The sequence below is a fragment of the Myotis lucifugus genome, unplaced genomic scaffold (genome assembly GCF_000147115.1).
Source record: "Myotis lucifugus unplaced genomic scaffold, Myoluc2.0 scaffold_287, whole genome shotgun sequence".
Taxonomy (NCBI): Eukaryota; Metazoa; Chordata; class Mammalia; order Chiroptera; family Vespertilionidae; genus Myotis; species Myotis lucifugus.
Genome location: NW_005871335.1, coordinates 730,696 through 743,571, shown reverse-complemented (window position 1 = coordinate 743,571; position 12,876 = coordinate 730,696). Strand labels below are relative to the sequence as shown.

Genomic DNA, 12,876 nt, shown 5'->3' with positions numbered 1-12,876 from the left:
ATCTTTGGAAGGAAAAAAAAATGCCCTTGAAAAGTCTCCAGGAGGAGAGATGATGTCACAGCCTCTGGGGGAAAGACAGGCATGGGCTCTTGGTCTGGGGGATGACTAACTTTTGTCCTGGGAGGAAAGCTGGGGGAGAAGAGCTGGGAAATGTATTGTTCTGGTCTCATTTAAGTGTGATCAATGCTTTGGCTTCGAGGGAAGGGCACGGAGACTAAAAATAACTGGGAGGTAGAGCCCAGGGCCTGAGGATGAGAGGTAGCTGGCCTGGGAAGTGTGCAGAAATCACCACTGGAAAATGCCTGCGGGCTCATGAGCCAATTAGCCGCTGCCAGGGTGGAGAGAGGAGGGACAGGCAGAAGGCCAAATTCTGCAGGTTCCATAGGGGTGGAGGGCCCACTACTTAGGAGGTGGCTGAGCCCAGCCGGGAACCAGGAACCAGAGCACCTGATACCTTGGGCTCGGAGAACCCCTGTAACATCATCCCTTTCTCCCCAGGTACCCGCCCCACCCCTCTCAAGGCTCCCGGGCTCACTGAGCTCCTCCAAAGAAGGGATCCCCAGGACTGGTTCTTGGTCTCAAGGGGGATGTAATTTCCCAGGGAAACACAAACTATAAACTGAGAACTCCCAAGTCCTTCTGCCCTCCCAGGGCAGCTATAAATCTCTCCTCTCCTCTTTCATGCCTTCCCTCAGGCTTTAATTAGGTATTGATCTATTGTCAGATAACTTTTTTTTTGTACTGCCTAGCCACAGGGTCACCCATATAGAACAGGGGGAAAAAATCTCAGGGTGGCAAACAGACAGGCGGCAGGATCTGCATGACAAAGGATTCCCACGCTCTCCTGCGGGTTGGCTGACAAGGCTGCATTGCAGGGCAGGGAGGGCTGGCTGCCCAAGCCGCCCGGCTCTTTAGCTTGCTCCTCATTAATTACCGCAGGGACAGAGAGAGCCTCCCTGGGCTGGCCTCTTCCCTCAGCACAAGTCCCTACAAACCCCCCAGCTTCTCCTCCCTTGGCCTCCCCAGTGTGGTCCACCAGGGACAGAGACATCAGCGGGGCCCCCAGGGAGCCCCTCACTGACCTTTCCCTCACCCTACCCGTGGATCAGAGTCCTGACCCCAGGGTCAGGGGTCATCCTGGGATTGTGGAAGAAGCATGGAATGGGGGTGTGGCTGGCTAGCTGTGTGACTTGGACACAGCCCCTGAATTCTTTGGGCTTCGGTTTTCACGTCACAAATATTTGTTGAGATGAGGAGGTCTCAGGCTTTCCAACTTTTGAGCAGTGAAACCCTTTTTTCAAAGGAAATCTTACCCACATCCTACACCAAGGAGCAGAGCGCAGATGGCAGCTGAATGGGGGTGGGGCCTGGGGAGCAAAGTTTGCCGCCCACAGGAGGGGGCCTTAAAGGTCCCTTTCAGATGAGAAATTCAGTAATTCGAGTCTCAGACCCTGGTTCTAGCATATTTTTTAAAAATTATATTTTTATTGATTTCAGAGAGGGAGAGGGAGAGGGAGAGGGAGAGGGAGAGGGAGAGGGAGAGGGAGAGGGAGAGAGAGAGAGAGAGAGAGAGAGAGAGAGAGAGAGAGAAACATCAATGATGAGAGAGAATCACTGATGAGCTGCCCCCCTGCACACCCCACACTGGGGATCGAACCCACAACCTGGGCATATGCCCCCCTGACCAGGAATCAAACCATGACCTCCTGGTTCATAGGCTGACGCTCAACCACTGAGCCATGCCAACTGGGAGGTTCCAGCATCTTGAAGGTAACAATCTGGACCCACCTACCCTCCCTTTGTGGCACTGACTTCTCCAGGGACTACAGATTAGCCCTGGACAAAAAGGACTTGGAGAGACCAAATGCAAACAGGGGCATGCATGCATATCAGTACAGTAGCAGAGCCAGCTCAGGGCAGGAAGCCTGGGCAGGGCAGGATTCCACCAAGGGGTAAATTGTTCAATAAGGCCAGTATTAATTCCACGGAGGTCATTCATTCCACAGGGGCACGGGATGAGGAGAGTGTGGCAAGCCACACCTCTGCACAGCAGCAGACCAAAATCTAGTTGGGGCTACAAATCCCGCCCCATCACCCCCCAAATTCTGGGTCCATGCCAGCACATGGGTAAGTTGGTGACTTTGCCATAATGCACAGCTTAGATAATATTAGCCTGGAAAACTTAAAGCAGGTGTTCTCCCACTTCTCCCTCGGCCATTAAAAAAATCCAAATAAAAATGGGCAGAACATCTCCCTTTAAATAATGTAACTTTATTTATTTATGTACTCTTTCATTTATTCCACAGATACTTGTTGCTTAACATGTGCCAATCCCTGCATTGGGCTCTGGGGATGCACACATGACTTATAATCTATATAATCCTATATAATAAAAGTCTAATATGCTAAGTGTCAGACCCATTCATTCGACTGTTCGACCAGTCGCTATGACGTGCACTGACCACCAGGGGGCAGATGCTCTGACCAGTAGGTTAGCTTGCTGCTGAGGTCCAGCAATCGGGACTGTGCGAGACAGGCAAGACAAGCCCTGGAGCCCTCCTGTGGTCCCTCCCTGGCCCCTCGGCCTGGCCTGCAGGGATTGGGCTGAAACCAGCTCTCTGACATCCTCCAAGGGGTCCCGGATTGCAAAAGGGTGCAGGCCAGGGACCCCACCGGTGCACAATTCTGTGCACCAGGCCTCTAGTCTATAATAAAAGCTTGGTGGAACATTGGAGATACTAGTTTTTACAGTGTTGAAAGGGTTGGCCATTTAATTGTTAACCAGAGTAAAATATACACGGGCCTCCAGTATTGGTCGGAAGCACAGGGCAGAGAAGAACCTCTACCCCAGGTCTAGCCCTTCTTAGCTGAGCAAATGGCACAAGTCACTCCACGGTTCTGAAGTGTCTGCAACATGTGGGGGGGAGATAGTGCCCCCCTCTGGATGGTTGTGATGGATACAGCAAAGAGCACGTGTGAACCCTTTATCGCATGCCCGGATCCTGATGTGCTCAGCAGGGGTAAGCTCTCCTTGTTACAAACTGTGCCAGCCTTGGATTTAGAATATTTTCATTGGGCAGGAATGAAAGAGCAGGGCCCGATGTCTATAAAGACCTTCCTTGGGTTCTGACAATTAAATTATCTGCACAAAGGAGAACGCATGCCTTTTGGTTCTTGTAAGATGGCTCTGGTTTTGAGCACAGCCTTGGGGGTTAGACCACTTGGGTTGGAGCCCAGCTCCACCACTTCCTCCTGTGTCTTCCTGGGCAAGTCACTTAGGCTTTGTAAGCCTTGGTTTCTGTATCTGTAACAGGCGAAGAATAATAGTACCTGCCTCATGGAGTTTTTGTGAGGATTGAATAAAATATGGCCTGTAGGGCAGGCACTTGATTACTGGCTGTCCAGTCAGGGTCTAGCTGTCTGTGAATGTGTCCCCTTTCTGAGCGGAGAGGAAGGGAGGGGTGCGGGCAGATCAGTCAACTCAATCTAGGAGATAAATAGCATGACGTGTGGTGACGCGAGTGCCCTTGAGCCTGAGCGATGACTCAGAACAGCACACATCATTGCTTGGTGACAGCCCCACACCCTCGTATTTAGCTGGCAAGCTCCCCCCCGTCTGTGCACCGTCCCGCTCTGCACGGGCATCGCTGCGAAGATACCTGCACTGTCTCCCCGCTGTGCGTCGTCTGGTCTTGGTGGGGCCTGAGTCATTTGCAATCTTATTTCTGTCTTCTGGGTTATTGGCTCTCCCATCTCCTCGACTACTGACTGTGAGTGTCTGAGTGTCTTTCCTGTTCCTCATCATTAACCATCTGGGTCTCTGAGCACTAGGTCTGGAAAGTGTGGCTATAAATCCCCAGATGTCAAGGCTCGGGGGGTGCGTGGGTGGCTGAGTGAGTCTAGCACAGAGCACAGAGGTGCTCATTAGACCTTCGCACAAGGATGTGGGAGGTGCCAGATTCTGGGACAAGCGGGCGTGGGTGCTGTCCAAGGTACTCACGGCTTTCACCTCAGCCCACAGAGGAGTGAAGGAGCCGGCACTGGACCAACATCCAGGCTGAGGGTTCAGGAACCGGCAGACCTGCCCTGCCTGGCAGGCATGAGACCCTTCCCCTTTCGATGCCTGAAGCCACTTCAGTTATTCTGGGAGTCCCTGCCTGCCTGTTGTTTACAAGGCTGACGGTGCCCCACTCTCCTGATGACAAGCTTAATGCTCCTCAGGAAGGATTAAGATCTTACTTAAACACACACACACAAAGCTCCCTTGGGCTCAGCTGTCAAGGTGAAGAGCTGAGGCGGCAAACCTTGTTATAAAAAATCCGGCAATGAAGTTGGAAACATCATGGGAGAGATTGCTCTGTTCGGAGGCCTGGCTGGTGCAGATTCTTCCTGCACAGCCTGCTCTGCTCTCCTCAGCTCACCCCGGCCTGCCTCACCCCCCACTGCGGAGGGAAGGGGGCATTCAGGCTGCCCTGTGCTCAAGGCCATGATCACCTGCCACCTGAGCCAAGTCAGCGGGGGCCCAGACTCCTCCGGCTGGGCTGGCACAAATGCTTACCACCTTTCAGGCCAGACTCTCTCCTGTCAGTGGTGAGTCAATCAAGGGGACAGTGGCCAGCTGAGCAGAGGCAAGATCTCCCTTTGGGGACAGGGACTGGCCTGGCCAGGGAGGCACCTGGCTTCCCCCACACCTTGGATGTCCCTACAGGGATCTCACTGTGCCCTTGCACAGTTTATGTAACACTGTCACTCCATGTGTCACCTCACTCCTAACGCCCTGCAGGCAGATCTTATTAGTTCACGCTTAATGCTTAATGGGGCCAGAGAGGTTAAGGAATTTCCCCAAGCTCACACAGCTGCAACACGGTGTTCCAAATCCTGTGCTCTCCTCTCCTTTGCCATCACATGCCTCCTTCTCCGGGTGGCAGGCCCCGTTCTAGATTCCCCAAGGAGGTGGGGAGATTTGCCTGGAGAGCAAGCCTAATAGTCAGGAGCTTTGGTGATGAGGGTCCTGGGCCCCCTGAAAGCCTGGGGCTTGCCTGACCCCATGGGGAGTCCCAGCCACGCTGGGGAGGTTTCTCCTATAGTCAGAGGGCCCACCTGCCTACCTGCCACCACACCAGCCACGTAGACCAGCCCAATGCGGGTTGCTCCGTGCACCATCTCCAAGGGCACCCCCACCAGGAGCTGCAGCACCACATTGAGGCCCAGGTGTTCTATCCTGTATGGAGAGACCACACCCCATTCATTCATCCAGTCACCCATTCGTTTATTCGACAAACACTATGTGACAAGATGCTGGAGGTCCAGCAGTGAGCAAGACCCTATATCTGCCTTTGAGGAACTCATGGTCTGGGATGGTGCGGGCCGGAGTCACAAAAGAGACAGATTGTCTTGGAAAGAGCGTTCCTTCCACACCTTTCCTGCCACCTGAGGCGAGAACACGTGCAGGGCCTGGGCGGTAACTGGCAGTGTCTGCACTGGCCACAGTGAGAAGCTAACTGTGGTCAAGACCCAGCAACCCCACTGGCTGACACATGAAAAGCCAAGGCTCAGAGAGGGGCACTGACCAGCTTAGAGTCACTCAGCTCGTTCGTGGCCAGGCTGGTAGCACAGCCCACGTCTCTGATGTGCAGGCCCTGCTCCATTCACCAGGTCCAGAGGGCACGCTGGCTTGCTATTGTATCTGTAAGAGCTACTGATATTTAAAGAGAAAGATGTTGCCCGGCTGGCGTGGCTCAGTGGTTGAGCATCGACCTATGAACCGGGGGGTCACGGTTCGATTCCCGATGGTCAGGGCACATGCCTGGGTTGCAGGCTCGATCCCCAGTGTGGGGTGTGCAGGAGGCAGCACATCAATGATTCTCTCTCATCATTGACATTTCTATCTCTTCCTCTCCCTTCCTCTCTGAAATCAATGAAAAATACATTTAAAAATAAAAATAAAGAGAGAGATGTTTTCAAAACAAGTGCAAGTGTTAGAGATGCATCTCAGAGCTTAGTAGTTCAGTTATCACTTAACATCTCAAGGGGGAGGCCTCTCCCTCCTGGTGGTGGGGGGGGGTACCCATTCTGCCTGAAACTCCCAGGGTTGGGGTTTCTTGCCCTGAAAATGCCTTCTTTTTTACGCTATCATGTGACCAGATCTTGTTGCTAAATGGTGTCCAGCTGAGTGCATGTTACTAGAAAATATCGTAACATTACTATTATTACATTGGTGTGTGCTTTCAAGTTTACAAAGCACTTTAACATCCATTATCTCATACAAACTGAGCAGCTGGACAGCTCCCTGGGGAAGCGTAAGTTATAGGGTAACAGAGCATGTAACAAGGGGTCTGGATGCTGCCTGGCCTGCAGGCTCGGGTATCTGCCGATCCGGGAGGGTGCCTGTGAGGCAGCACATGACTCAGGTCAGGCTCTGTCCCAAATTCCCACCATCGCTGCAATCTTCTGGCCCCTCACCCCGACCCCCCAACTGTGCTAGCCAAAGGACCCTAGATTAGAAATGTCAGAAAATTTTACTGAAAAGGAGCTGGGTGGTAGCCTCAGTCTCACAGACAGAGAGACCTCAGAGGTTTTCTGCTCCCGTCTCCTTGGTTTACAGCCTAGAACTTGAGACTAGAAGAGGCCAGGTGAGGAGAACCCAGAGCTCCTGCCTCCCAATCCGACCTCTTTCTTCTCAACCACAGTGATTTCTTTATTAAAAAGTGTATTTTTAAAGTGAAGGGAACCAGGTTTGCTAAAGTAATTGTGGTGATAGAAATGTATTAGCCTCAGAAGCTACTGAGGTGGTTCATTCTATCCTAGTACAGTGTAACTAAAAAAAAAAAAGTATATTTTTATTGATTTCAGAGAGGAAGGAAGAGGGACAGAGAGATAGAAACATCAATGATGAGAGAGTCATTGATCGGCTGCCTCCTGCATGCCCCACACCGGGGATCGAGCCTGCAACCCGGGCATGTTCCCTGTCCGAGAATCAAACTGTGATCTCCTGGTTCACAGGTCAACGCTCAACCACTGAGCCATGCCAGCGAGGCTCAACCACAGTGACTTCTGAATTCATGGGCTGGAGTGTGTCCCTGAGTAATGGGTCACCCTGCGGGCTTTCCCTAGATGCTGGCCAGCTCCCCCTATCTCCTGTCTCCTGTGGCACCAGCCAGGAGCCCCTCCCTCAAGGTCACAGGCCTGGAGAATCCTCCCAGGGCTATTCCGGACAGGCATAGCTCCAGGAGAAGCAACGGCCAGAGAAAGGCTCGAGGCCACCCCTGTGCCTCCGGGGGGAGCATCTGTGCTCTGGCCAGTCCGGCCTTTCAGCTCTTGGAGGCAAAGTGGACAAGGAGGCCTTGGAGACATTGTCCATTCTCCCTCCTTACCTCACGGGATCAGGGGAGGCCAGAGGGCAGTCCTGCAAATAAGGCAGATAGTCTCACCCCACGTGCACCCACGGGCTTGGGCCTGGCCAGGGAAGTCCCTGCTTCTTGTTGCCTCCAAATCTTGACTCACGAGAAGACTGATACATGACACGCCTCCCTCCCTCTGTTCCTTAGCCCTGTGAGATCAAAGCCTGGGACAGCAGGCAAGACAAACAGCTGTGGCACAGTCCCCTCTGGCTCAGCGTGGAGGCGTCCATCGGAACCATTAGAATGTCTCCTCATCCAAGCCCTCCCCAGCAGGTGCAGCCAATTAGGGGTTGGCATTCGTGCCATTTAGAGGCTCAGTAGGAAGGGAGGCTCACAGCGGGGCTCCCTCTAGGCCACTGTGGGTCTTTCTGCCAAGAAACAAGAATGATGGAGCCTCGGGGGCCAGAGTGATCCTCTTCCCATGTCCAACCCCAGGGACAGGCACCCCCAGGGCTGCCCCAGACTAACAGTGAGCCCTTTTGCTTCTCTCCCTGGACAGGCTGTAGAAGACACCATAGAGGTCGGGGGTCCATGGACTCCGCTTTTCCAACTCAGCATTTCTACTACGTAAAAATGGTCTCCAGCCAAGATAGTGCTTTTTAAGGGAATTGGACCTGGGTAGTCACCTGGCCTGATCCTGGGTAAGAGGCACCAGTGAGAACTGACTGCACTCCAGCCCTAACGAGGCCACAAGGCTCTGTAAACAGACAGTAAGTATTGCCAAATTCCTCAAGAAGACCCTCACCATGTATGGGGAGCACTCTGGGAAGACGGCAGTTTCAAGAAATCTGTCCTTGATTTCACTGGTGGGGGCACTCACACACAACACAGTTTACTGACAATGAACCTGGCAGCTGACCATATTTCCCTCTTTGCTTTGGCCACTAGGAAGCTCAGAAGAAGTTTATAACTGACCTCTAGCAAGTACATAGACTCACATGCTATGGATGTTTGTGCTGATTTCACTGTGGGATGTGAGCATTTTACTCTCTGTATTTCCCCTTTCCCATACACTCCCAATAACTCATATATTTTGGTATTAGATGAGTTTCAAGAAGTCACCTCAAATCCTGTGTCCAGGGAGACAAACTAAAAAATATATTTCAATCCAGGCTATCGGGGCTACTTCTTTTTCCATAGGGACTCTTGATAGAGGGAAAGAAGACAGGTACTCACCCCGCGTGCATGAAGATGTACGTCAGGTAGCGCCACGCCTGTGCTCGGAGCTGTGGGTGGTAAACCAGTGCGTTCTGCAGGTACCGGGGATGGGTCACCTGCAGCACAAACTGATCCAGCGACACTCCATTGTACAGGAAAAAGGCCACCTGGGTGGAAGCACAGGACGGAGGGGGCCCATTACTAAGTGCAAAACTGCCCAGGAACCCTCTGGTGCTAACACTCGGAATCCTTGCTGGAAGTTGTCATCTTTCCTTCTCAGAGAATGAGGGACTCCCCCGTGGCCAGCGCTCAGCCTCGCCTTCAACCATCTCCACCCCACTTCTGTTTGATTATTTTCCCTTAGCTATTCACAACATGGTCACATGATCTTGGCCCACACTTCCTTGGGGCTAAGCAGGAAGGGTTTGGAGGATTTTAAACTTTAATCCCAATAATAAAGAACATACCCATCTGGGGGATAAGGCAATGCCACACAAGTTGATTTAAAAAAAAAAAACCTATGGTAGCCCTGACTGGTTTGGCTCAGTGGATAGAGCGTTGGCCTGCGGACTCAAGGGTCCCAGGTTCGATTCCGGTCAAGGGCATGTACCTTGGTTGCGGGCACATCCCCAGTGGGGAGTGTGCAGGAGGCAGCTGATCGATGTTTCTCTCTCATTGATGTTTCTAACTCTCTATTCCTCTCCCTTCCTCTCTGTAAAAAAATCAATAAAATATATTTTTTTAAAAAACCTATGGTAAAATACATAGAAATACAAGTTACCGTCTAAATCACTTTTAAGTGTACAGTTCAGGGGCATGAAGTTCATTTAAATTGTTAGGCAACCATCACCACCATCCGCCCACAGAAGTCTTTTCACCTTGTAAAACTGATACTCCGTAGCCATTTAGCCTTAGCTTCCCATTCTCCTTCCCCCATCTCTGTAACCACCATCCTACTTCCTGTCTCTATGAATTTGGCTACTCTAGGTAACTCGACTTCTGCTTATTTCACTTAGGATAATGTCACCAAGGTTCATCCATGCTGTTGATTAGGCCAAAATGTCCTTCCTTTCCTGAGGATGAGTAACACTCCCATTGTATGTGTAAGCCACATGTTGCTTATCATTCATCTGTTGATGAACATTTGGGTTGCTTCACATTTTAACTACTGTGAATAATGCTGTTATGAACATGGGTGTACACATATCTCCTTGAGTCCCTGCTTTCAATTTATTTTGAGTATATACACAGAAGTGGGATTGCTGGATCACATGGTAATTCTGTTTAATTTTCTGAGTAATCGCCATACTGTTTCCCATAGCGGCTGCACCATTTTATACTCCCGCCAACAGGGCACAAGGGTCCCAATTTCTCTGCATCCTCACCGCCACCCTGCATAAGCAGACTATGCAAATGACTACAGCACACTAGTAAGCCCTAAAAGGGTATTTAACTATTTCTTTTCTGGAACTCTTTCTAAAATGCATCATTCATGTCCCTATGTTCTTAATCAGGTATGTGCATAATCTCTTAAGGATGCCTCAGGTACAGAGCTGGGCACCGGGAGAGATGTCTTCTCCAGCAATTGATGGGGCGTCCCTCCTACAACTAAATGGCCCTCAATTCTTGTGTTTAAGACTCAGGGCTAGCCCTCGCCAGTTTGGCTCATTGGCTAGAGCGTCAGCCTGCAGACCAAAGGGTCCTGGGTTTGATTCCTCCCTGGCCTGGGCCCTGGTCAGGGCTCATGCAGGAGGCAACCAATCGGTGTCTCTCACATCGATGTTTCTTTCTGTCTTTTCCTTTCTCTTACACTCTCCCTAAAAATCAATGGAAAAATATCCTCAGGCGAGGATTAACAAGAAACAAACGAACAACAACAAAAAAAGACACAGGTCTACTTTTAAATCTTTTTTAAAGTGATTTCAGAGAGAGAAAGGGAGAGGGAGAGAGGAATAGAAACATCAATGATGAGAGGGAATCATTGATTGGCTGCCTCCTCCACACCCCCTACTGGGGATGGAGCCTGCAACCAGCCAGGTCAGGTTCTTACTTTTTATTGCTGGCTAATAGTGGGTCCCTTCTATTTCCTCTGTTATGGAATAAGAAAACTGAGCATCTAGAACTGTATTTAAAACAAAAAGCCTTGGGCTTTTGTACAAGGACTCTGAAACAGTTATTTCAACATTTTCTTCTAGGATGGTGGTTTAAGTTTACATAGCCGAGGCTTCTGGAAATTTGAAACCAATCTGGACACAAAATCTGGCTTCTCTGGGTAACCTTGGACAAATGATTTGAATTTTCTGGTTCTCGATTCCCTGACCTGGAAATGGGGATAAGAATGCCTACACTTCCAGGGTAGTGATGAGGCTTAGAGCAGCGGTTCTCAACCTCTGGGTCGCGACCCCTTTGGCGGTTGAAAGACCCTTTCACAGGGGTCGCCTAAGACCATCCTGCACATCAGATATTTACATTACGATTCATAACAGTAGCAACATTACATTTATGAAGTAGCAACGAAAATAATTTTATGGTTGGATCACAACATGAGGAACTGTATTTAAAGGGCCAGAAGGTTGAGAACCGCTGGCTTAGAGATAAAATACAGGAGGCCCCGCTGGGTGCCCGGCATGCGATTCGGGAAGGCAGCTGTAATTAGCGTTGGGTTAGGGCTTCCTGGGTGGAGCCTGGACTGGCTCAGGCCTGCCAGCAGCTGGACTCCCCTGGGCTCTCTGGGGAGCCGTTCTGTCCACCTAACAGGATGCGGGTGGCCTGGCAACAAATACAGCTTCCAAGGCAGCTCGTTATTATTGGTCCTCAAATAGAAGTTAATAAATAGACCGACACAGTAAGCATTTGGAGAAGGAGTCCAAGAATATCTCAGAAAAAAATCTCAATTTCAACGTGAACTTGGAAGAAGCCTTGGGCCTGCAGACCAGCTATTCTCATTTAGGAAAAAAAAAGAATGCCATGAAGCTTAACGATCCTGCCGTCTGATTAGGAACTTTGCAAGAACATACGGCAGGGGTGGTAATTAGGCCCGTGGCTCTGGAAGAGAAACCGGTGAAGATTATAAAACGCCAAAGGGAAGCCGAGCACCCATTTAGGGGTGGGGGGGCCCACGGGTTCTCAGGCTGAACAGCCCACAGAATTCAGAGTTCCTCATGCACGCGTGGGCCCTGATTCAGAAAGGGGTACCTTTGGATTCCGTTGATATCGAAGCAGGAGACTTTTAGAATAACAATGGGTCTGGATGATTCCCTAAGGGGAGGCTGTTCTTTCAAAATGTGTTAAGTCCACATTTACCTGTTCAGAAACACTCCCTCCCATAGGCATTTGCGGGAGGCTTTTGTGTTCCATTCTTTGGCTCAAGAGGGGGCCTACGGGAGAAGGAGGGCAGGCCTGCTTATTCCTGCTTCCCAGGCGGAGGATGGAGTCCCAGGGGGGCAAATGACCTGTCCACATTACTCACTCAGGGAGGAACTAAAATAAATTGGTTTTCGTGAGTTAGCCTGACTCCCCCAAATCGGTGAACTTATCACATCGTTTTTGTTGTTACTGTTTAGCTGTGCTAGTCACATGGGGATTTTGCTGCAGTGACTACTGCTTGAAGTAAGAATCTTTGGAATATCTTTGGGGTCCAGGAAATAGGACTACACTGCATGCCCTCTACTGGGGCTGGACTTGCAATGACAACTGCTACTGGCTCCTCCCTCAACCATCGGCTTTGGGTGGGGAAGATGCTGCCCTGCCCCTCACGATCTCAGACATCCCCTCGCCCTGGCTGTGCTGAGGCCGAGCGGCCCTTCCCCATCCCTGTCCTTGCCTCCAGCAGGGTGATGGTGATCATGAACCAGGGTGGGGGGCAGCAGGTGTAGCTGTCGTAGTACCACTTCCGGTCAATCTCCCGGGGCAGGGTCTCGTAGGCCACGTGGCGGATGAGCCGCTGGGAGAGGTTCAGCCCTTTCTCCTCCAGCAGGGCCTTGCTGCAGAGCCGGCGGTTCCCCTGCAGGATGGCCTGGCGGAAGCTGTTGGACCGCTTGTTGCTCATCTGCACAGGAAACAGGGTGGGGGACAGGGTCAGAACCAGGGTCTTGGGAGCCCCGACCCATTTCCCAGCCAGCACAATCCTTAGACTTAACCAGGCCTGTTCTACAATAGCTCACCAGAAGCACTATTCACTGAGCTCTTACATGTCACGGGCTGTTCTAAGCACTTCACAATTTGTTGGTTCATCTGCTACAGTCAGTCTACCTGTTACATAAGGCCTATGAATATCTCCATTTTGCTCGATGTGGAAACCAAAGCACAGAGAGTTTTT

General features: G+C 51.0%; 1 protein-coding gene and 1 non-coding gene across 2 annotated transcripts in view; one reads left to right on the top strand and one right to left on the bottom strand.

Moving 5' to 3' along the window:
- The window catches only part of RHBDL3 (rhomboid like 3), a 28,782-nt gene extending 16,134 nt beyond the window's left edge, over window positions 1–12,648 (bottom strand). The window contains exons 1-3 of the mRNA XM_006099869.3: window positions 12,382–12,648; window positions 8,577–8,725; window positions 5,109–5,221 (exon numbers count right to left, since the gene is read on the bottom strand). Coding sequence (XP_006099931.1) covers window positions 5,109–5,221; window positions 8,577–8,725; window positions 12,382–12,606 — 487 coding nt within the window. The 5' untranslated portion in view covers window positions 12,607–12,648. The remainder of the gene's footprint in view (window positions 1–5,108; window positions 5,222–8,576; window positions 8,726–12,381) is intronic.
- LOC111828145 lies at window positions 6,678–6,814 on the top strand. Its single transcript, XR_002831936.1, has one exon. It is a non-coding gene; the product is annotated as a small nucleolar RNA SNORA66 (small nucleolar RNA).
- Window positions 12,649–12,876: the final 228 nt, after the last annotated feature.